General features: G+C 45.3%; 1 protein-coding gene across 1 annotated transcript in view; it reads left to right on the top strand.

Moving 5' to 3' along the window:
* Window positions 1-25,502, top strand: part of chka (choline kinase alpha) — an 84,540-nt gene that overhangs the window by 37,879 nt on the left and 21,159 nt on the right. Inside the window, exons 4-8 of the mRNA XM_039738914.1 lie at window positions 3,565-3,678; window positions 5,034-5,167; window positions 10,052-10,156; window positions 17,472-17,530; window positions 22,107-22,194. Of these exons, the coding sequence (XP_039594848.1) occupies window positions 3,565-3,678; window positions 5,034-5,167; window positions 10,052-10,156; window positions 17,472-17,530; window positions 22,107-22,194 (500 nt within the window). The remainder of the gene's footprint in view (window positions 1-3,564; window positions 3,679-5,033; window positions 5,168-10,051; window positions 10,157-17,471; window positions 17,531-22,106; window positions 22,195-25,502) is intronic.

Below are 25,502 nucleotides of genomic sequence, written 5' to 3'. Positions count from 1 at the left end.
TGAAGACGAAATGCTCACGACAGTGGCCATCCAGTGCCAGTCTCCATGGATTTCGTCTCTGGCCATTTTGAGGTTGGCACGTCTTTTACTCGGTCGAAGTGACGAAATGGTGACAGAGGTGACCACGCGTTGCCACCCCCAGGGCTTTGCCAGTTTGAAACAACGCCACAGAGAGAAGACATTGACTTGTTTTTCTTCGTATCCCTGTTATCACAGGAATGTGTGCCTCGCTTACCGAGGCTGTCAGGGAGGTCAAAACAGCAGGCAGCAGGTGGCATTGTGTTTACATTTTACACTGACTCTGTTTTTGCTTTTGTGCCTAAAATGACAGCCTGGTCTGCCTGCAGTTGGCTCATATCTATCTTTAGATTTTTTTTTTTATTTTCTCAAAACGTTAGCACTGTGCTGCTTATGGGACGGCACTCGATGCTACCAGCCGTGTCATTTGGTTTTTCTGCACACTTTCCCTCTGCTATCCCTATTTGAGACATTTGGTTCATTTTTTTTTTTTGCACTAAATGTGTACATTTATTGTCACCTTTCTGCCCAGCAATTTCAATGTGCTTCGTACGCCACGGTGGACCGTGTCACTGGCCGTAGGGTTTGCACAATCAGTCGTTTCCCACCTCAATAGGACCGGAGTGCTTTCTGTTCGCATGTCTGGCGTTTTATGTTAAGACGTCAGTCCATCCTTCAGTCCGAGCACAACGTCCCTGGAATCCTCCTTTTTTTGCTCTTTGAATGGCATCAAGAACCACCGGTGACCGCAGTTTGACACAAACATCGCGCTGAAGTTAACTTAAATTCAGTGTGTTGTACTACACTTCTGGATTATTTTACAAAGAGGCCAAAAGTTGAGTGAGAAGCAGGCCTGGACCCTCGTCTGTTATCTCTCAGCCCCTTGGAGCAACAACAACAACAACATTTATTTCTATAACACATATTTATACAAACAGTAGCTCAAAGTGCTTTACATAATGAAGAATAGAAAAATAAGAGACACAGTAAGAAAATAAAATAAGTCAACATTAATTAACATAGAATAAGAGTAAGGTCCAATGGCCAGGGGGGACAGAAAAAAACAAAAAAAAAAACAACAGACGGCCGGAGAAAAAAAAATAAATAAATAAAATCTGCAGGGATTCCAGGCCATGAGACCACCCGGTCCCCTCTGGACAAATCTACCTAACATAAATGAAACAGTCCTCTTTGTATTTATGGTTTTCACTGAAGGATTTGATGATGATGATGATGATCACGTGGACTTCTGGCTTTTAGTCCATCATTGCTGGGGCATCATGGTGCTTTGAGTAGGTTGGTGGTGGCGCAGGCCGCCACCACAGAGAAACCGGAAAAAGAAACAGAAGAGAGAGTAGGGGTCACACATTGCCGCATCCACCACCTCAGAGTCCCAGATTAGGACCCGAGTACAGCCATTCAGAGGGTGACACCTCAGCACCACACCAGTTAGATGGAATGGAACAGGATGAGGCTTTTAATGGTGGTTGGAGTACCAATATTGCCACCAACCCCCAGGTTGGAGGGCCTACAATGCAGGGCTGGATGCAGATTAACGTCATACCCGGGACGGGGCAGTTGCATGTTGCTCAAGGACCCAACAGAGTAGAGTCACTTTTGACGTTTTACAGGATTTGAACGGGCAACCTTCTGATTACCAGTGCAGATCCCTCACCATAGAGCCACCACTCCGCCCTGCCAGGCGCTGCCAGGCTCTCTTGGTTTATGTCTGTTTTGTTCATTTTTGAGTCATCAAGGTATGTTAAAGGTACTTTTCTTTATTGTCCATTTTTGTTTTCTGTGTGATGTTCCATTCATTTTATGGGTGGTCACCCAAGAGGCGGGACCAGCTGCCAATCATCATCAGGAACTGCCCTCCACCCTAAAAATCCAGAGGGTCTTCCACAGTTCCCTTATGGTTCATTTCGAATGTGTGTTGGGAATGCTTGGTGATTTTCTGTCATTTTAATATTTCAATATTTTGAACCTCTGCTTCATTTTTTTTTTGCCTCACCTTGGATTCTGCATTGAGACTTTGTTCACTTGCATAGCCTCATGTTGCTGGAAACTGAGCTTTACAGGGTAACAGAGCATTTTGTCAGAATAAATCTTTTATTTTATAAAAAAATATTTTGGTATCTAGCTGGGGTTTTTGACAGGATTTCCCCCTCTAGTAGGCATTTTTGAAAGTGTTCTGGAAGCTCTTTTGTACTTTTGTACTCTCAGTCATAACACTGTCATAGTTCTCCTTTTTATGTCCTTTGTTTTCTACTTGCATTCCACTTTTATATCATCTTTGTTTAAATTCATATATTTTCATGTCTATCGTGTTTATTTATAATAATAATAATAATAATACATTTTATTCATATAGCGCCTTTCCCATGCTATAATTTATGTTCCATGTATATTACTTCATTGGTATGCACTTTTAGTTTCTATATAATGTCACGTGTTCCCTTGTGTTATTTGTGGTGTGTGGGTGATTCCACCTGTCAGTCTTGATGAGGAACCGCCCCCAGCATCACAAAGGGCTGAAGAGACCCACAGGTCAAGTGCGGCTCATTTCTTCTGTTTTCAGTGTTCTTTTTATTTTTGGAATTTTATTGTTATTCTTTGTTATGCCATGTGAGAATTCCCAAGCACATAAGTCTCAAACAGTTCCAAAAATGCCCCGTAGTGGGGGAAATCCAGTAGAAAAACCCTGGCTAGAAACACAGAAAACCATGTAGAATCTTTGTATTTGGACTTATCTAGCCATAGGTTATATGGTTCCTCTCCCTATAGGAGCATTTTGAACTTTTATGTCTGGGCCTTCTTAATTCTTTGCCAGCCAAAGCCTGTCTGTGGTGTTTGGGGACTGGATGTCTGCGGTGAGGCCTTACCTGGGAAGGTTAATGAAGGTCCTGGCCTGCTTTGTGGCTCTTACTGGGGGAGCACACACCTCTTTTCACCATGTTTGTGACTCCTTCTCACACCCCTTGCCAGACAGCATGGCCGCCTTACGCCATAAGAACATCACAAAGATTTAGTTGAGAACGGGCCATTCAGCCCAACAAAGCTCTCTAGTCCTGTCCACTTCATTCCTCTAAAATAGCTCATCAAGTCGAGTTTTTTCCTGTCTACCACTCTACTTGGTCCATTATTCTGGTAACACCACTTGTACCCCAGTTTGATTCTCCTCTCTGTGTCTGCATGGGTTATCCACCCCACGCCCCCAGATGATTTTTTCGATTGGCTGACAACCCGATTGTGTCTTGTAATTGAATGGACTGTCACCCCGTGTGGGGCCTGTCACTGCATTGTGTCTTTTGATGCTAGGCTAGGCGGTGGCTTACTGTGAGCCCGTTCATAGATGACCATCACACGCCTATGAATGAATAATATTTATCTGCAGATTATTTAAGTTATCTGAAAAATATATGTATTCTTTGTCAGTTATTAAAATAAAAATTGAGACAATGGAGAAAATGAGTTTCAGTGAGGAAACTCCAAACGTTTTCAAAGGTCCACTTGCTTAATTGAATTCCTGTCATTGTCTTGCAGGGCGCTGAAGCGACGGTGCTGGAGAGCGTCATGTTTGCTATCCTGGCCGAGAGGGCTTTAGGCCCAAAGCTCTTTGGAATCTTCCCACAAGGTCGCCTTGAGCAGTTCATTCCGGTAAGTTCCGGCTCTCTCCGCCATGCTGAGGGTCTGATAGCTCAACTCGTTGCCTCGATCACCCGGTTGTTACTTGGGACTAGTCTTGGGGTAGGTGTCTGAGAGGCTGTAGACCCCAATCTGTTGTGCTAAGCTGAAGTGGGAGTTCAGGGTGTGGAGTGCCAATGGGCGCAGAATTGGCTCAGTCACAGGAAGCAGAGGGTGATGGGGTGAAGAGCCTCATCAGAATTGAGGGGTGGCCAGCAGGGGTCAGTACCGGGGCTGCTGATATTTTTAATATCTAGAAATGATTTGGATAGGAATCGAAGTAACAAGCTGGTGAAGTTAGCAGATGATACCAAGAAAGGTGGATTAGCAGATAATCGAGAATCCATTGAATCATCACAGACAGGCTTGGGCAGATTTGTGGCAGATGACATTTAATGTCAGTAAACGTAAAGAATTACACATAAGAAATGAAAATGTGAGGTTTGAATACACAATGGCCGGTCGGAAAATCAAGAGTCCACCTTATGAGAAGGATTTAGGAGTCGTAGTGGACTCTTAAGCTATCGACTTCCCATCATTGTTCAGAAGCCATTAAGAAGTCTAACAGAATGTCAGGTTATATAGCGCCTTGATGTGTGGAGTACAAGTCACAGGAGGTTCTGCTCAAGCTTTATAACACACTGGTGAGGCCTCATCTGGAGTCCTGGGTGCAGTTTTGGTCTCCATAAAGACATAGCAGCACAAGAGAAGGTCCAGAGAAGAGCGACGAGGCTGATTCAGGGCTATGGGGTTGAGTTAGGAGGAAAGATTCAAAGAGCTGAGCCTTAAGGAGATGAAGAGGAGACCTGACTGACTCTGTTTAAAATGATGAAGTCAATTAGTCCAGCTAACTCTCGTGTCACTCTTAGATTCAACTCAAAGTTGTACTTCCTATGTTTAAAATCTTACATTTACTTATAATAAATTTCACCTGCCACCAGTAGTGCAGCCAGTGTGGCGCAGTGGTTAAGGTTCAAGACTTCAAACCCTAAGATGGCCCCGGTATTGACACTGTGTGACCCTGAGCAAGTCACATGACCTGCCTGCGCTCCAATCGGAAAACCAAAAAGAAATATAATCAATTGTATCATTAATGTTGTAAGTCTCTTTGGGTAAAGACGTATGCCAAATACATAAATGAAACGAATCCGACTCGAGGGTCAGCTCAGAGCTGCTGCACCCTTCATAGCAACTTTACGGACCTCATTAATGTGCCCTGGTGATGACTGGGGAAAACAAAAATAACGTCCTTCCCTTGTAGATCGGCAAAGACGGCACTTGCTAACACCACAAATAGAAGACCCTGACCAGCTGTGCTTGTTTTTCAGAGCCGCAAGTTGGACACGGATGAGCTGAGCCTTCCAGACATGTCAGCGGAGATAGCGGAGAAGATGGCCAGATTCCATGCAATGAGAATGCCATTTAACAAGGAACCCAAGTGGCTGTTTGGAACAATGGAGAAGTAGGAGCAAGCCTCTTCATCTTTATTTAGATAACATTGATTGCAAGTGTGGGTGGCACGGTGGCACAGTGGTAGCGCTGCGCCTCCCAGTTAGGAGACCTGGGTTCGCTTCCTGGGTCCTCCCTGCATGGAGTTTTCATGTTCACCCCTCATCTGCGTGGGTTTCCACCCACAGTCCAAAGACATTAAGGTTAGGTGCATTGCCGGTCCTAAATTGTCCCTAGTGTGTGTGTGTATGTGTGTGCCCTGCGGTGGACTGGCACCCTGCCCGTCCTAAATTGTCCCGTGTGTGTGTATGTGTGTGTGCCCTGTGGTGGGCTGGCACCCAGCCCGTCCTAAATTGTCCCGTGTGTGTGTACGTGTGTGCTCTGCGGTGGGCTGGCACCCTGCCCGTCCTAAATTGTCCCGTGTGTGTGTGTATGTGTGTGTGCCCTGCGGTGGGCTAGCACCCTGCAAGGGATTTGTTTCTGCCTTGCACCCTGTGCTGGCTGGGATTGGCTCCAGTGGATCCCCGTGACCCTGTGTTAGGATATAGCGGGTTGGGTAATGACTGACTGACGCCCACCAGGGGGCGTACAGCTCCCTCCACCCCGACACAGACCGGCTAAGACACAAGTTCAGCATGGCACGTTTCTTTATTCTTCAGTTTTCCTTCTGCTCCTCACTACACAGCACAATACAAAATACCAAACAGAAATAAACACACTCCTTTCTTTCTCTCTTCTTTGCCTTCTCTCTTCCTCTCTGCAAGCTTTGTCCTCCTCGACTGGTGGTGGGGCGGCTCCTATTATAGGTCACCCGGAAGTGCTCCATGTGCTTCACGACCTTCTTCCGGATGCACTTCCAGGTCTGGAGGAAGCGGTTCCTCGTAGTCAGCTCGACGACAACTCCCAGCATTCCCTGCAGGGATCCGTGGTGCTATAACAACCGGGGTTCAGGCGGGTCTCAATACGGTCTCTCCATTGGTCCTTCCATCCAACCAGAATCCCGGCCCGGGTAATTGGCTCTGGCCATCTTGTCACACAAGAAAATAAAGAACCATCAACACATTCACAAATCTGAGCTGAAAATCAGAAAGTCTGGAAGGCAGCCGATTCGGAGCAAGTCACAGACTGGGGTCTTCAAAGATTTCTTAGACGTGTGGTTTCTTTGGCACATCTTGCTGTCTGTTGGTGGTACAGTGACGCAGTGATTAGCGCCATTGCCTCACAGCTCCAAGTCTTGTGCTTCTTCACTGTCAGTGTGGGTTAACCTCTCTTAAACCCTCAAAAATGCACATGTTAATCGTGGGACCTCAAAGATGTACCTTTGGGGTCTGCCGTGGCCCTCTGACACTCTGATTGGAGAATGTTAGGCCTCTCCAGTAATCAGTTGTCCACGCTAATAGAGAATGTAGACTCTTCCTGTTACCATCCATCTACTGTATTTTAAAAGTTTACTTTTGTGGGGTGCCAATCGTTCTTCTGTGGCCCAGGTCAAATGAAATGGGCTTGGACGCAGCAACCAAGTGAGGGAACTGATGTTACAGTGACAACGGATTCCTTGCAACATATTCAGGAAGTGCTCGGACCACTTCCCTTAATTTGAAATGGAGAACTTTGCCACTTTTTTGTGCCCGTCAATCTACACTTAATTACCCGTAATGACAAAGTGACAACGCGTTTTTGGAAAGGTTTTCAAATGCATTCAAAAATCACAAACTGAAATCTCTCATTCCTGGAAGTATTAAGACCCTTCATCCAGTACTGTGTAGAAGCCCCCGGCTTTGAGTCTTCTTGATAAGTCCCTACAAGCTTTGCACTCTTGGATTTGGGCAGTTGATCCACTTCTGCCTGGTAGATTCTTTCAAGCTCCCTTAGATTAGATGGGAAGCGTCTGTAAAGTGCCATCTTCAGGTCTCTCTCTCTCTACAGATGTTGTATGGCATTTCAGTGTTGGTCCATTCAAGGAGTCTCAGCGACTTGTCCTGAAGCCACTCCAGTGTTGTCTTGGCTTTATTCTTCATGTCATTGAACTGTCACTCCAGTCTGAGGTGATGTGCCTCTTCTTCCAGGACACCTCTGTATTTAGCTGTATTCATCTTTTCCTTCAATTCTGGCCAGTCTCCCTGTCCTCTTGGTGTGATGCTGCCACAACCACATTTCATTATTGGGATGGAGGTCTTCACTGGGCATAGTGCTTGGACTTCTGCCCCAAGAGTTCAGTGTTTGACCCATCAGACCTACAGAATCTTTCTCCTCGTGGTCTCAGTGTCCCTTTAGCTATCATATGCTCTTAACTGCTTTGGGTCATTGTGGTGCTGAAAGTTGAACTGTTGCCCTAGTCTGAGGTGGCATCCACACTAAAGTAGTTTTCCTAAAGGACCTCTCTGTATTCGGCTGTCTTCATGCATCCTGCAATGCTGGCCAGTCTCCTTCTCCCCATGGTGTGATGCTGCCATCACCATGTCCCATTATAGGGATGGTGTTAAGTTAATGAGCAGTGCCTGGACTTCACCAGTCATAGTGCCCAACGAGTTCAGTTGTTGTCTCACCAGACCTTACGCTCAAGGAAACCTTTAAATGCAGTCATATTTGTTCTGCTCAAGATGGGCTTCCACCCTAAACGGCTGATTGATGGAATACTGCTGAGACTGGAGAACCTGCTGTCCTTCTGACAAGTTCTCCCATCTCGGTGGTGGACGTCTGTGTTATGTATTGAGATAAATATAATAATGTTTGGGCAGTATTTCTAGGCAGCAGGGGGGCACTACAGTGGGGTTTGGAGATATCCTTGTGCTTGGTGTGTAGGGGTGTGTTCGCCCTGCAGTGGGCTGGCGCCCTGCCCGGGGTTTGTTTCCTGCCTTACGCCCTGTGTTGGCTGGGATTGGCTCCAGCAGACCCCCGTGACCCTGTAGTTGGGATATACTGTAGTGGGATGGATAATGGATGGATGGATGGATGAAAGTTGTTGGACAGAACTCTCAGTAAAAAAAAAGACTACTATGCAGTTAACATTATTTCCGGCCCAAGTGTCTATCATTGAATGTTTGCCCGTCATCAGACTCAAATTACTGGACATAATATTCTGAAGCTCAGATGGAATGACCATTGGATTCTTGGTCAACCCCCGCTCCCCCAAACACGGCCATTCTTGTTCAGTTAGGAAGAGTCCTGGTGACGCCAAACATCTTCAGTTTCACAATTCTGAAGGCCACTGTGATCCTGGGCTTTCCAAATGGTTTTATCTACAGACTACAGACAGACACCAGAACACATGGAAGTCCAAACACATGCTTTTAGTTTTCTCCGTCCTTTACAGCACCTGACACAGTGCACCAACAGCCATAGGGTTGAGTCTTCCAAGCTGTACTCCCGTGGCCCCGACTCGTGTTCCAGGGGAAATACAGCTCAGTCCTTCTTTCTTCTTCTTCATCATCCTCTTCTTCTTCTCTGCCGCCCTCACTCCTTCACACGTAAACTTCATCCTCTGCCTTCCGACTCCGGCTTCTTGAATGGAGTGGAGGTGGCCCCTTTTATACATCACCCAGATGTCCTCCAGGTGCTCCCTGATGACCTTCCTGCAGCACTTCCTGGTGTGGCGGAAGTGCTGCATGGGCACCTGGAAGTGCTGCATGGGCACCTGGAAGTGCTGCATGGTCACCTGGAAGCACTCTGGGTGTACCTAGTTCCTGTTCCAGGCAGCATTTCCTGGTGTGGCGGAAGTGCTGCAGTCCAGGGCATAACAAATGTCCAGGTGCCCCCTGGTGGTGGCCACAGGCCCCCATATGGTTGAGTCGTCCATGCTCTATTCCCGTGGCCCCGACTCGTGTTCCAGGGGAGATACTGCTCCTCTCCCGGTCCTTCCACTCTCAGAAGCCCCAGCCGCCTGCCACACCTCCTGCCCTGATCCACACTTCATCACAGTTTGATCGTGGAGGTTTGATCCTTGGACCTCATGGTTTGGTTTTTTGTCCCAACATGCAGTTTGGATGGTGGTACTCTCTATACAAAGGTACAGGTGGGGCTTTCTAAATGATGCCCAGTCAATTGAATTTGCCACCAGGCAGACTCTAGTCAAGTTCTAGAAAGATCTCAAGGAGGATTACAGCAAATAGAATGGACCAGAGCAGAGTGTGGAGTGCCACCTAGGAAGGAGTTTTTGATTTTCCATAAATTTGCAAATCTTTCTGTCCTGAAGGGTTATTGGTGGGCAAAAAAGGGCACATTTATCCATTTGAAATGAAACTTACAACACAATAAGTCAGACAGTAAAGGGGTCCGAATACTTTTATGAATGAAAGATTTCAGCTTTTGATTTTTAATAAATTTGGGAATCTGTCTGAAAACACGTCTTAAGTTTATTGTTACGGAGTACTGAGTGTAGATCGATGGGAAGAAATGTCAAACATATCCAATTTTGAGTGTGCAGAGGGTTGAAGGCCTCTGAGTGCTTTACGCTGATTTCCAGGGTGTACATCTCACCTCCCCCAAGCCCCCCTTTTGTGACCCCAGGCAGACCACCTTGCCGTGCCTGCGCTTGAACTTTAAAAAAAAGTGACACTGATGGACTGTAGCGTGAAATGTGAAGATGTGCCTTTCTGCACGATTTCTGCCCAGAGGTCAAAAGGCAAGTGTTGCGTGTATAAATCACGGTATGCGGGGGTCCAAAGTCTCAATTACTGTACGGTGGAGACAAAGTTCATCTGGTTAACGTGACAGTTGAAAACAGAAAAGCTCCTTGTAATCAGAAGCTGCTGATCGTTGGGACTTTGGACTCGAGTTGAGACAATGAAGGAATGGAATTTGACAATAAACGAATGGCACGCTTGAGCAGAAATGCTGGCCACCGAAGGAGCCTTCCTCTGAGCGCTAATGGTGTCACCTTTCAATTCCTCTCTTGCAGGTACCTGAACCAAGTGATGAGGCTGAGCTTCACGAGGGAGTCGCACATTCGAAAATTTAATCGGCTTCTGAACTACAACTTACCGCAGGAATTGAAAACTCTCAAGTAAGGCCCCCCTCTTCCTTCTCTTATCTGATATCTGGGTGGGGGAACGCATGTGGATGCAACAGAAATGACTGCTGTGTTCCTCACTGGGGCACTGGGGATTCTGAATTAACAAACGAGTGCGTCAATCTGCTAATGGATGAATGAACGAGTCAGTTAGTCAGTCGGGCATCACACAAATCATGAAAAATGAATCCAATAAACACGCAGTCAGTTGTCAAACACTCAATGAATGAATCCAATCAGAAGTCGGTTGGCCACTCTGTCAATCAATGAATGAATGAAGCCACTAGCCAATGAGTGATTGAATTAATGAACCAAACATTCTAGCGGCCAATCAGTCAGTGAACCAGTTAATCCAAAAAGGTGGGCAGTCTAACAATAAATGAATAAATGAAGCCACTTGCCAATGAGTGATTGAATAGATGAACCAAGCATTCAAACAACCAATCAGAAAGCTAGCCATTTAATACAAAGGTGGACACGTTGACCAATGAATGAATGGGGGAAAAATGCAGCCACTTGCCAATGAGTAATTGAATTGATGAACGAAACACTCCAGCAGCCGATCAGTCAGTGAACCAGTTAATCCAAAAGGGTGGGCAGGCTAACAATAAATGAAGCCAATAGCCAATGAGTAATTGAATAGATGAATCAATCATTCAAATAACAACCAGTTGACCAATGAATGAATGGAGGACAAAATGAAGCGACTAGCCAATGAGTGATTAAATAGATGAACCAAGCATTCTAGCAGCCAATCATAAAGTGAGTCAGTTAATCCAAAGGCGGACCAGTTGACCAATGAATGAATGGATGAATAAATGAATCCACTAGCCAATGAGTGATGGAATTGATTAACCAAACACTCCAGCAGCCAATCAGTCGGCGCAATTCGAGCACGACGTGTCACATCGAGGAGTCCTGCACGTCGCCACTTTCTCGGTTTTAGTTAAACTGTTATTTCAAAAATTAATAAAAAAAAAAACAAACTGGTGGGTTTGATCTGAAGCCCTGTTAGCAGAGGAGACACAGTTGGGGGGATTAGGATGTCTGCTGAACGGATGTAATCCACAAAGATGGCATGCTTTTGGCTCCCTTCCCTTCTCTTTTGTATCCTTTCTGCTTGCTCTATAAATAGGAACGGGGACATGTAGGTTGCTTGCCAAACTTGCTGCTGCTAAGAGAGGCTGGCACCACTACTGAGTGCCCACATTGTTTGCCCAGTGAGAAGTGAAACCTTTTGTTATTTGTGTTTCTTTTTTGCCACCAGTCACAGGTTCATTCTTTGCACTGCAGCCTTATTTTTTTGCTGTAGTTTACGAGTGCGACTATAGGAGCCATCGGCGATGTTTCCAGATTTATTTTTTTTTCTGTGTTACTTTACTGACATTCCACACCATCTCATCGGGCTGAAACCTAACATTTTTTTTTTAAATACAAGGGCATTGTAATAAAAATATGTTATATAACTCCTTCAGGAAATCTTGGGGCCCCTTCACTTTTTTTCACATTTTGTTAATCATTTCCATTCATTTTTTTTATCCCCTCATCAAGCAACACTCAAGACCCCCAGAGTGACAGTGAAAACAGGACTTTTTTTTTGCAAATCCCTCTATTATATAAAAAAATCTTTCGATGCGACAAAACTTTTTGGAAGAGAGATTTTATCAAGTCCTGCGAGATGAGACTTTGGCCATGAGATTTTTTCAAGTCCCGCCCTCCTCTCAACAGGCCACGCCCACAGTCCCCTCACCTCTCATTCGTGTCAATGCTTTTGTCATCAGAGTTCCTGCGCTCTCAGCTCTTATAAATTTTAACGTTTTCCTCACTTTAAGTTAAAGAAGACATATTATGTCCAAATCCTATTGAATTTCATCACGAAGGGTTATCAACAGAAGAAATGAGTACATGGGCGATCCTAACACTGAGAAACGATGAAATCAAATGAATTAATGTGAAAACTGGCGATTGGTTACACGGCAGATTGGTTAAATGCGTATCAGTAGACTACAGTCCTATGAAAACGTTTGGGAACCCCTCTCAGCCTGTCAGCCTTTCATTTCCTAGGAACATCTGAGCACTGCGGTGTTTTCCGGACAAAGATGTTTAGTGACGCAGTATTTAGTTGTATGAAATTAAATCAAATGTGAAAAACTGGCTGTGCAAAAATGAGGGTCCCCTTGTCATTGTGCTGATTTGAATGCCTGTCACTTCTCAATGCTGATTACTTGGTTGGATGAGCTCGTCAAGCCTTGAACTTCATAGACAGGAGTGTCCAGTCATGAGTGGTCAAAGGTATTTAAGGTGGTCAGCTGCAAGTTGTGCTTCCTTTCCTTTGACTCTCCTCTGAAGAGTGACAGACAGCATGGGATCCTCAAAGCAACTCTCAAAAGATCTGAAAACAAAGATTGTTGAGTCTCCTGGTTTAGTGTAAGGCTACAAAAAGCCATCTCAGAGGTTTAAACTGTCAGTGTCAACTGTAAGGAATGGAGTCAGGAAATGGAAGGCCACAGGCACAGTTGATGTTAAACCAACACAGCAGGTCTGGCAGGCCAAGAAAAATACAGGAGCGGCATATGAGCAGGATGGTGAGAATGGTGACAGACAACCCACAGATCACCTCAAAGACCTGCAAGAACATCTCGCTGCAGATGGTGTATCTGAACATCGTTCTACAATTCAGAGCAATTTGCACAAAGAACATCAGTATGGCAGGGTGATGAGTAAGAAGCCCTTTCTGCACTCACACCACAAACAGAGTCGCTTGTTGTATCAAATGCTCATTTAGACAAACCAGATTCATTTGGGAACAAAGTGCTTTGGACTGATGAGACAAAAATCAAGTTATTTGGTCAGAACAAAAAGCACTTTGCACGGTGGAAGAAGAACACCGCAGTCCAAGAAAAACACCTGCTACCTTCTGTCAAATGTGGTGGATGTTCCATCATGCTGTGGGGCTGTGTGGCGAGTTCAGGGACTGGGGCTCTTGTTAAAGTCAAGGGTCGGAGGAATTCAACCCAATATCAACAAGTTCTTCAGGATAATGTTCAAGCATCAGTCACAAAGTTGAAGTTACTCAGGGGTTGGATATTCCAACAAGACAATGAGCCAAAACAGAGTTCAAAATCTACAAAGACATTCATGCAGAGGGAGAAGTCCAATGTTCTGGAATGGCCGTCACAGTCCCCTGACTTGAATATCATCGAAAATCTATGAGATGATTTAAAGCAGGCTGTCCATCAAATTGAACTGAACTGGAGAGATTTTGTATGAAAGAATGGTCAGAAATACCTCCATCCAGAGTCCAGACACTCATCAGAGGCTACAGGAGGACAGCATGTAGAGGCTCAACTAAGTATTGATGTCATATCTCTGTTGGGGGGCCCACATTTATACACCTGTCTAATTTTGTTATCATACATATTGCAAGGAAGCAGACCTGGAAGGAACAGATATAAAAGTAGAGATATCACTAGGGAATTGTAATCCCCCAGTACGCTAGATAACCACACCCAGTGGGAAGCCAGCAGGGCATGCTGGGAAATGTAGTCCAGCAGAGCAGGGCATGGTGGGAAATGTAGTATGGCAGGGCAGTCCTGCTGGGGTCACGGGGTGCCACAAGAGGGCGTTGCAGGGAAACAAGCTCCTTACTCTGATAACGGACTTCCAGGTGACCTGGAAGTACTTCCACTGGGCAACCGCCCTGGCACCGGCAGTACTCGCGGGTCTGCAATTAAAAGGGACTGCACTCCCTTATTTAGGAGGTAGAGGGGCAGTGCGGTGATGACAGGGTATATTGTGGAGCATGTTTTTGTGCTTTGTGTAATACAGTGGACCCTTGACTTACGAACTCAATTCGTTCGCGAGGGCTGATTGTAACTCAAGTTGGCAGCAACACTTACTTAACCTTTTCATAATAAAAAAAACAACAACAACATTTATTTCTATACCACATTTTCATACAAACAGTAGCTCAAAGGGCTTTACATAATGAAGAATAGAAAAATAAAAGACACAGTAAGAAAATAAAATAAGTCAACATTAATTAACATAGAATAAGAGTAAGGTCCGATGGCCAGGGGGGACAGAAAAAACAAAAAAAAAACTCCAGATGGATGGAGAAAAAAAATAAAATCTGTAGGGATTCCATGCCACGAGACCACCCAGTTCCCTCTGGGCATTCTACCTGACATAAATGAAACAGTCCTCTTCGGATTTAGGGTTGACATGGAAGGGCTTGATGATGATGGTCACATAGACTTCTGGCTTTTAATCCATCCATCATTGTTGGTGCATCCTGATGCTTTGAGTAGGTGGAGGTGGCGCAGGCCACCACCACAAAGAAACTGGAAAAAGAAACAGAAGAGAGAGTTGGGGTCAGTACGGATTTTAGAGCCACCATGAATAGTTATTATGATGAATTGAACATACAGAGTATTAAGATAAACTGAAGTTATAAAAAGGCCATGTTAAAGTAATGTGTTTGTATAATGCGCGTAATTTACCAAAACACCAATAATTTTTCTAATGCACTAACCAAAAACTTATAAAAAGTGCGTAGCCTACCAAAAACAACAATTTCATACTGTACTCGCCATTTAATTTGACATCTTTGGGCTGCAGGAAGGGAGGAGAAGGAGAATGAAACAGAAGATGGTTATTGTTTAGAAGGAGCCTCCTTATGCAAATCTTTTCTTTGTAAAATTATCGAGATGATGGATTTCGACATGCTGTACATATCGTATTTATTTCCCAAAAATCAGCATTAGAAAATCAGGTGCGCGTCATACACGTGGAAACTTCTTCTGCTTGGGCTCGCTCGCACACTCGCGCTGTCCCTCTCGCTTGCCCACTCACTCTCTCTCTCTCTCGCCGCCGCCCTCGCTCTCTCTCGCTCGCCCACTCGCGCTCTCACGCTCGCTTGCCCGCCCACTCGCGCGCTCTCTCTCTCTCGCTCGCCCACTCGCACTCTCTCTCTCGCTTGCCCACTCGCACTCGCTCTCTCGCTCGCCCACACGCGCTCTCTCTCTCTCTCGCTCGCCCACTTGCGCTCTCTCCCTCTCTCTCTTGCTCGCCCACTCGCTCTCTCTCGCTCGCCCACTCGCGCTCTCTCTCTCTCGCTCGCCCACTCGCGCTCTCTCCCTCTCTCTCGCTTGCTCGGGCACTCGCACAACAGTGCTCGCTCTCTCTCTAAACGCTTCCTATACAATCACAACGCGCATTGCACACGGGGCAAAATTTTTTTCGCAATTGTCTTTGTAAAAATTAGGGTGCGCGTCTTACACGAGGGTGCATGGTACATGAGTAAATACGATATTAGCGGGATCGGTCACATGAACACCACTCTCATATTTCTGCACAATTTCTTTCTTCGTTTCTTTACCTTCATTACCTTCTCTTCCTTCCTTAGCAATTATGCATCTTGCTTGCCATGGTCTTAGTGAATTATATATTTAGATAAATCACTGCACTGACCAAAATTACGTCCACAAACACATGTATCTGGGCTCCAACTGGCGCTTACGAACGCTCTCGGCTGTTTGTTTACAATCGCACAATCGGATACACGTGACCGCATTCGGGTCGTAACGCAAGATGTTGGTCGTAAATCAAAATAAACATTTTGGTCGTAAATCAAGTTGTTCGTATGTCAGGCCGGTCGTATGTCAAGGGTCGACTGTACTTTTTGGAGCTATTTAAAATAAAACCTTGATTTAATTCATTTAAATGTGGGGGGCGCTGAAGCTGTACAAGGGGGGCAGCGAATAAATGAACAAGACATCAAAATTAATTTTTTACATTTGTATTTCAAATTTAAATTTGCAAGCATATAATCACAACGAATGCATTATAACTAAAATTAAAATAAAACATTTCTAAGGCACAGATCTAATGACTAATATGTGCCAGCTTTAAAGTACACGGCCTGTCCAGGTTTGGTTTGATACTCGAGATATCGAGACACTCGGAGCTCCTTTTCTGTTTGAAGTTTGTTTCTATGACGAGCGGCGCCGATGCTGCTGCTGCTTTTATAGTCGCGTATTTTCAATCCAGGAAGTTCGAGACGTATCGTTATCTGTCGCGAACATTCGGGTGACAGTAGATCAGGTGATAATGCGACGCGACTGCACCACATTGGCAGGGTAGCCAATATTGCCAAATTGAGTGAAATAATTTACTGCGTATTCGGTTATTTTCATGATACAACTAACAACAGTCTAATATTTGTCAGATGAAAATACGTTCATCTCGCGCAGTTTGACTTCATCGGTGTCCTTGTTTACAAGATTTTTAAAAATTAAAAAAAAAACGGAATAATTTCCTTACATTAAAAAGATAATTAAATAAGAATAAATAATTTATTCTTTGTTTTGGGGATTAGAATTACTACCAAAAACCACACAAGGCATTTTAACAGTTATTAAGGCACTATAAAAAAAATAAATTGCAAATATTTCATCGAAGTTAGCCGAACACATGCAAATCTTATGGAAGTAAAAATGATAGGATACCGCGACACGACACCGCGCGAGTATCATACCTTTATTAGTTGTATCACGGGTTACTCTCATCTCTCTTATATTATGTGGGGGGGGCGCAGAATTATTCCAGGTAGAAAAAGGGGGGCGCGAAATACAAAAGTTTGAGAACCGCTGATTTAATTGATCATTGTGATCGTGTAGGCTGATATTGTGCAGGCTGACGCCCGGGTGTCCATCACATATTGTTATTTTCAAAATTCCATAATAGATAAATTTATAAAAATCGAAGATCATAATAAGAACATTGCATGAGGTGCGAAAATTGAGACCAGGTGGGTCGCCCAACATGTCTGCCACATAAAGGCGAAGGCGGCTGCACCTCATTGGAGGTTTGTCGGGCGCATCACTGGAGGAGAGCTGTGGCTGTGCTGCCCCTAGTGGTGTGATGAAGTAACTGTGTTTTATACCGACGTTGCGTACTATCAACATTTGTGAAATTAAAAGTGCGCACTGAGAATGAGAAAGCCTTTTTTTCCCTATGAGTGTGACTGATGCGTTTCAATGGATGTCAGATTCCACTAACGATTAACTTTCGTTAAGTTTAGTGTTTACCCTTAACTTTGTTAATTAATGTTGACTTATGTTTATTTTTTATTGTGTCTTCTATTTTTCTATTCATTTTGTAAAGCACTTTGAGCTCCATTTTTTGTATGAATATGTGCTATAGAAATAAATGTTGATTGATTGATTGATTGATCAGAAGAACGTCTGTTAAGCTCAGCATTTTTTTACTATTTATTGATTTCTTTTTCTCTTCTCTTCCTTGGCAGAGCTTTGCTTGAGATGACCCCGTCTCCGGTGGTATTCTGCCATAACGACTGCCAGGAAGGTAGGTGTCTGACCCTCGGTGTCTTTAACGTGTTTCTTCCCTTCCTCTCTAAAATCCACAAGCCTGAGGACATTTCTTTGGAATCCCAAACCGCCACTCAAACATGTTGGTGTCCTTGGGCAGCTTTTCAGTTGGGTCGCATGGCTATCCTAAAGGGGGACTAAATTTGAAAACGAAAGTGTCATCACATCGCATCTGCCACTCCAGGAGGACTCGACCGAGCTGTTTGATCTCTGATAGCCGAGCCACCCAGCTGTCATTTGCTAAACGTCTCTCCTGTCAGGGCAAAAATAAAAAGGCCGGGGGCTGCGTCTCTCCGTCATGGCCTGACTCCCCCAAACCTGGGGGAATAAAACGCGTGAGGTCCGCCAACGCGGCCAGCAATGAGCGACTCCAGCTAGAAATCCAAAGCGAGAACACAAACACGGTGCCATGAAAAAGTATCACAGCGATTTCATCCACTTTGGAATATTCAGAACACTTTTAATGCTTCTGATCTCATAACAACTGTAGTTGAATAGAAAAGACAACCCGAGTTAACACGATGCACCATTTATTAAAGGAAAACAAAAAAAAATTCAAATTATGGCAACCAATGGTATTTACACTTCTTCTTCTTCTTCTTCTTCTTCTCTCCTAAACACCTCCTTGATTCCACAGGTATGTCATCTGGACCAACTGTCTTTCCATTTTTCATCCTCTTCATTGCTGTCCTTACTTCCTCCTTGCTAATCCGTTGCCCTTCCTGATTCACGGTCTCCACATCATCCCACCTCTTCTCTCTCTCGTTCTGTTCATTCATCAGCCTCTCACAGTCTTCTTTCCACCTGCTCCACACGCTCTTCCTCACTTGTCAGTACGTTTCCATCTTTATCCTTTATCTCCCTAACCTGCTGCACATCTTTCCCAGCTCGGCCCCTCTGTCGCATCCCATTGGTCCTTTTCTCCCTCCATAGTAGTGTCCAACCTCTCATGCAACTCATCATATGTGTGACGATGCGGGTTCTCTTCCATGCTCTCTTCGTCCGTTTGGGAACCCTGAACCCAACACCGTCAATAATGTCACCGAGACGAGCTGACAAATGGGGACAGATCTCTCAAAGCCAGGGGATATATCCTTTAAAATCTGAGGTTAAAAATGTAGAAGTTAAAAATGCAGTCTCTCACTCCCTTGTTATTCTCTGGCCCACCTCCATCACTCTCTCCCCGGGTCACCATTACTCACAGCCGCGGAGACCCAACAACCACGAGCTCCTTCTGTCAACCTCCGCCTTGGCCTCCAAACGGACATCACTGCCAGACCGACAAGGTTGATCTCTCCTCCCGTGATCTTTCATGCACCCGTAGTCGCTCCTCAGATCCAACGGGATGACGCCTCTCCTGCTCACCCCACTCACTGATTGTCAGCGGGGCAAACTAGCCCCAGAGCGCATCGGCCAAACGCTCCTTATATCCCTCCTTATGTCTCCTTTATAGGTGGCCAGATCCTCCCACCTAGACTGACTATTCCCCTCATTTTTACTTCCTCGATCTCTCTTTTTTCCACGATTTATCCTCCCACTCTGGTGTACCTCCGTTTGTATATACATACACCTCTGCCTCCGTGGGCACAGCGTCTTAATTACACACCGCAGGAAGCCGGTGAGGCAAACAAGAATGACTGCACCCACACGAGAAGGTGCGACTCGCTCCAATCACCTCATTAACTCCCCGCGGTCGTGCAATCGCTCCCATGGAGAACGACACTACTCTTCGGATTTAATAACCCGACCTTTTTTTCGGGAAGCCGCAGACCCGCGATACCACAATATGCCTTTTCTTCAGTCTTCGCCACCTCTCTCTTCACCTTGCGCCTTATCTCCTTGTACTCTTGTCTACTTTCTGCATCTCTCTGACTATCCCACTTCTTCATTGCCATCCTCTTCCTCTGTATACTCTCCCGTATTTCCTCATTCCACTACCAGGTTTCCTTTTCCTCATTCCTCTTTCCAGATGCCACGCCAAGCACCCTTCTTGCTTGTCACCTTCACTACATTTGCTGTAGTTGCCCAACTATCTGGTGACTCTTCACTGCCACCCAGTGCCTGTCTCACCTCCTCCCTAAACTCAATCTTGCAGTCTTCCTTTTACAACTTCCGCCATTTGATCCTCACTCTCTTCCTCTTCTTGAACCAATGGTATTTACGCTACTCAGTGCTAAGCCAGTCATCTCATCTGTATTGGTAAGATAATAATAATAATTCTTTGCATTTACTGTATATAGCGCTTTTCTCAATACTCAAAGCTCTTAGCAATTGCAGGTTGAGGGCCCAACAGAGAAGGGTCCCTATTGGCATTTACAGGATTCAAACCGGCATACCTTCCAATTGCCAGTACTGATACCTAGCCTCCCAGCCACCACTCCGCCGAGATGAGAAATTCCATTAAAGCTAGATTTATCCAACACTGAAGACTGATTGAGAGTCAAAAAAATAAAGACAACGGCTTTATGTGTGTTCATTTTGCTCAGCCGGACCATACTGCGTATTGGAATAAGACCAGAAAGCTTAAAAAATAGAAAGAGAAAGAGGGGATAGAAAACCTAAACACATTCTTTCCATTGGGTCTTAATAAAAGATAACATTTTAGGTTTGTTATTCCAGGACAATTGTATAAATGAGAACTTACTTAGAGTTTCATTGTTGGGTCTGTGTGCTGATGCATCGCCTCTGGGCTGTTATCCCCTTCAACTCTGTACTTTTGGATTATTCAGAACACTTCGTCACAACAAATGTTGTAGGATAGAAAAAACAACCCGAGATAACACAATGCACTGTTTTAAAACGGTCATTCAATTTATTAAAGGAAAGAAAAGTTACCCTGCGCCAATGTCATCCTTGTGAAAAAGTAATTGCCCCCCACCAAAAAGTAATACAGTACTTGGCTGTGCCACCTTTACTGTCTTCTTCTTCTTTCGGCTGCTCCCGTTAGGGGCTGCTACAGCAGATCATCTTCTTTCATATTTTTTTGTCACCCCCATCACCTTCATGTCCTCTCTCAGCACATCCATAAACCTCTTAGACCTTCCTCTTTTCCTCTTCCCAGGCAGCTCTATCCTTAGCATCCTTCTCTCGTTATACCCCTCATCTCTCCTCCTCACATGTCCAAACCAACGCAATCTCGCCTCTCTGACTTTGTCTCCCAACCGTCCAACTTGATCTGACCCTCTAATGTCCTCGTTTTTAATCTTACCCATCCTCGTCACACCCAGTGCCAATCTTGACATCTTTAACTCTACCACCTCCAGCTCTGTCTCCTGTGGCACTGTCTCCAGCCCATATAACACAGCTGGTCTCACTACCGTCCTGTAGACCTTCCCTTTCATTCTTGCTGATACCCGTCTGTCACAAGTCACTCCTGTCACTCTTCTCCACCCACTCCACCCTGCCTGCACTCTCTTCTTCAGCTCTCTTCCACAATCCGTGTTACTCTGTACTGCTGATCTTCTTCAATCGGCTGCTCCCGTTAGGATTTGCCACAGCGGATCATCTTGTTCCATATCTCCCTGTCCTCGTCATCTTCTTCTGTTACCCCCATCACCATGACTAGACTAGAGGGGTCTTTCTTTTGTCGGGTTGAGCTGGAGATGGTCCACCTCCATCCAGGTTGGAATATCCGTGAGACACGTAGAGATTCCAGCCTATTCTGTGGGGTCTTCTGGAGGGGATGACAGATACAATGTTATGTCAGGAAATGGAGAAGTTTCTTAAAACGGTGAAACCACCCGAGAGACGCATAACAGGAAACTGTTTGAAGCCGGGAGACGGACCACAAAAATCTAAATAAAAAGAGTTCAGATATTATCAAGAGGAGGAAACCTGGCTTAAACACGACAGTGTGCACCTGTGGCCACTTATCATGGTGTGCCATCACTTGTGTGTGCCAGCTGCTCCCATTCACACAGTGATACTGGGCAGCTCCTGCGAGCCCTTGGGACCGCCGCCAGACAGCATTCTGAAATTGGTAAAGAAAATCAGACCAAGACAGGCCATTTGTGAAGTATGTCAACGGTGAAGATGTAAGACAGTGTGGCCTTGAGAAGCCCGTAGGTCCCCCCCCCACCAGTGATCAAGGCCACTGCACTTTAGACCCTAAGCTGTGCAGGATCGGCCCCTCTGTGTGTCCCCCCCTGCATTCATAACACATCCCAGTCCTCACGAGGTCTGCTCCTCGGTTACATGCTTTACACTTTTACTGCACGAACGGCCCACTCCGTCGAAGCCGGACCACCGCCTTTCATTTCATGCAAGTCCCCTCCCTCCCCTCCCCCATACACACAAACTGCTGGCCACCGAATGCCATTGTGCTTTTTTTTTTTTTTTTTTTTTCTTTTCCCTCTCAGGAATGTTTTAAAAAATCTCAAGGCCCCCTAGACCACCCCCCTCCCCCCACTACCCCCCCCTAAGTCAGTTGTGCCAAAGTGTCTCGTGATCATCTGCTGTTTTGTATTAGTGGACTTTGTGGGAAATGGAGGTTGTGTTTTTTGAAGTGGGAGGAACAATTGAATTATTTATCTTCACCATTTTCTCTTTTCAAGGTAATATTTTACTGTTAAAGGGACGAGAGAAATCCGAAAAGCAGAAACTCATGCTGATCGACTTTGAGTACAGCAGCTACAATTACAGGTAAGGGAGAGGTGACAGCAGCAGTCGCCATCGTCGTCATCAGTTCTTTGTGTGGCTTTTGTCTGCCATCTCCCGTCATGGGATGGTGACACACATACTTGTGCTCCTGCATCCACACCTGCAGGGCCGGGCACCGGCCTAGGGGTGCCAAAGCCCCTCCTTGAATTAATAACAATAATAATAATTGATTCTAAATTGTCCCTAGTGTGTGCTTGGTGTGTGTGTGTGTGTGCCCTGCAGTGGGCTTGCGCCCTGTGTTGTCTGGGATTGGCTTCAGCAGACCCCCGTGACCCTGTAGTTAGGATATAGCGGGTTGGATAATGGATGGATTGATGGATATTCCATTTATATAGCGTTTTTGCACACTTCCACCATCCCTATTGTGTAGCCCCCACTTGGATGATACGACGGCAGCCATTTTGTGCCAGTCCACTTGCCGCACGTGAGCTGTTAGGTGAGCAAGTGGTGAGAGAAACAGCTAACTAGAGCCAAGGGATTATTGGGTGGGTGGCAGAGTGGACATCTGGATACCCCCTAATCTTTATGAAGGGATATTTTATGACCACAGAGAGTCAAGAAGTCGATTTTATGTCTCATCCATCTTTACAACCCAGTGTCCCCGTCACTGCAATTGGGCAATTAGGGTCCACATTCAGACCACAGGGTACGCGCCCCCTGCTGGCCTCAGCCAACACCTCTTCCAGCAGCTAATCAAGCTTTTCTAAGGTGGTCTGGCTGGGCCTAAACATGCTTAGCTTCAGGTGGACGCATGCATGTGGCATTGGCTGCTGGCATTACCCCCTTCATCTCCCAGCACTCCCTGTTTAGGAGTTATGCTGCGATGCCCCCCTCCCAGTACAATGGTCCAACTCCCTCCAGTAAAAGGCCAAGGGGGACAACAAACCCCCCCCCCCATCCTCTTTCGTCAATCTGACTGTGGTTCTGAAAGGGGCACTCCCTTGTAGATGGGCACTTGTAACCCACACTGCATAGGGGCCTCATGTATCCTTGACTTGAGCCGGCCCTGTCCATCTCCATTATACATTTAAGTTTATTCACTTAGCAGACACTGCATACAGAGCATGGCATACAGAAGAGGTCCACATAATCGAGTAGACATCAGTCTAGGGGGTCTGCTTGGGAACGGGTGTGACAAAATTGATTATTACAAGCGAGTTACAGTTCCTAAGTGACAAAACCTAACCACTTATGTCAATCAGGCAAAAATTCACCAGTCGAGGGTCTTCCATCCCTCCATAAACATATTGAGGGAAGTAAGTAGTTTGAATGGAGGTGGGCAGCTCATCCCACCAGCCAGGAGTTACATATGAAAAGTGTCTGGATTGAGATTTGAGGCCACAAAGAGGTGACATCACCAGGCGTCATTCACTGGCAGACCTGAATTGGCGAGAAGGAGCAGAGGACCTCAGTAGTGTCTCCACATGCTCTACTACTCTGTGCTGGCAGTCCAGTCTGGCGACAGAATTTTTTTCAACCGATGGCTCCAATACTCCCAAATATCTGAGATGACATTTCCATAGGTAGAGAAACAGCTTGGCAGTAGAGCAGTGGCACTTAAACACAAAAAAATGTCCTTCAATGGGGAGGGTAACCGTAAACCCCAGGCCTGAAAGGACACGAAAGACAAAGTTCTGTTATTAAAGATTAACATAAATAGAAACCGACAACATCAGTCCTTGAATTAATTGTTGAACTATGGCCAGTTGACAACACAGAAGATGAAAATTGCAAAGGAGAAAGTTACACACAGTGACAGTGCTGGAGATCTTGGCCAACTAGCTGGCCACTCCCTTCTTCTCGTTCTAATATGGAGTCTGTGCTGGCCGTCCAATTTGATGACGGAATTTTTTCAACTGATGGCTCCAATAATCCCAAGTATCTGAGATGACATTTCCATAGGAAGGAGAACAGCTTGGCAGTGGAGAAGTGGCACCTAAACACACAAAAAATGTCCTTCAAAGGGGAGGGTAACCGTAAACTCCTGGTCTGAAAGGATAAAAGGCAAAGCAAAGTTCTCTTACTAAAGATTAATGTAAATATAAACCGACAACATCGGTCCTTGAATTGATTGTTGAACTATGGCCAGTTGACAACACAGAAGATGAAAATTGCAAAGGAGAAAGCCACACACAGTGACAGTCTTGGAGATCTTGGCCAAATAGCTGGCCACTCCCTGCTGGCCATTCTAACATGGAGTCTGTGCTGGCTGTCCAATTTGATGACAGAATTTTTTCAGCCAACGGCTCCAATACTCCCAAGTATCTGAGATGACATTTCCATAGGTAGGAGAACAGCTTGGCAGTAGAGCAGTGGCACCTAAACACAACAAAATGTCCTTCAAAGGGGAGGGTAACCGTAAACCCCAGGCCTGAAAGGACACAAAAGACAAAGTTCTGTTATTAAAGATTAACATAAATAGAAACCGACAACATTGGTCCTTGAATTAATTGTTGCACTATGGCCAGTTGACAATAGAGAAGATGAAAATTGTAAAGGGGAAAGTTACACACAGTGACAGTGCTGGAGATCTCCGCCAACTAGCTGGCCACTCCCTGCTTCTCGTTCTAATATGGAGTCTGTGCTGGCCGTCCAATTTGATGACAGAATTTTTTCAACTGATGGCTCCAATACTCCCAAGTATCTGAGATGACATTTCCATAGGTAGGAGAACAGCTTGGCAGTAGAGCAGTGGCACCTAAACAAAAAAAAGGTCCTTCAAAGGGGAGGGTAACCGTAAACCCCAGGCCTGAAAGGACACAAAAGACAAAGTTCTGTTATTAAAGATTAACATAAATAGAAACCGACAACATCGGTCCTTGAATTAATTGTTGCCCGGGGTTTGTTTCCTGCCTTGCGCCCTGTGTTGGCTGGGATTGGCTCCAGCAGACCTCCGTGACCCTGTAGTGAGGATATAGCAGGTTGGATAATGGATGGATAGAAAGTCACACACAGTGACAGTGCTGGAGATCTCAGCCAACTAGCTGGCCACTCTGTGCTGGTCATTCTAACAACAGAATTTGATGACAGAATTTTTTTAACTGATGACTCCAGTACTCCCGGTATCTGAGATTACTTTTCCATAGGCAGGAGAACAACAGCTTGGCAATAGACCAGTGGCACCAAAACACAAAAAAATGTCCTTCAAAAGGGGAGGGGAACCGTAAACCTCAGGCCTAAAAGGCAAAACAAAGTTGTGCTACTAAAAGAATTTACTTAAAGAATCAGAAGGCATCCCAAAGCAAACAACTGCAGCGCATAATCCAAAGACAAGAAAGAGTTCGATGTTT

Source organism: Polypterus senegalus, chromosome 1, assembly GCF_016835505.1.
Source record: "Polypterus senegalus isolate Bchr_013 chromosome 1, ASM1683550v1, whole genome shotgun sequence".
Lineage (NCBI taxonomy): Eukaryota > Metazoa > Chordata > Cladistia > Polypteriformes > Polypteridae > Polypterus > Polypterus senegalus.
The sequence above is the reverse complement of the archived record's forward strand: the minus strand, read 5'-3'. Positions and strand labels throughout refer to the sequence as shown.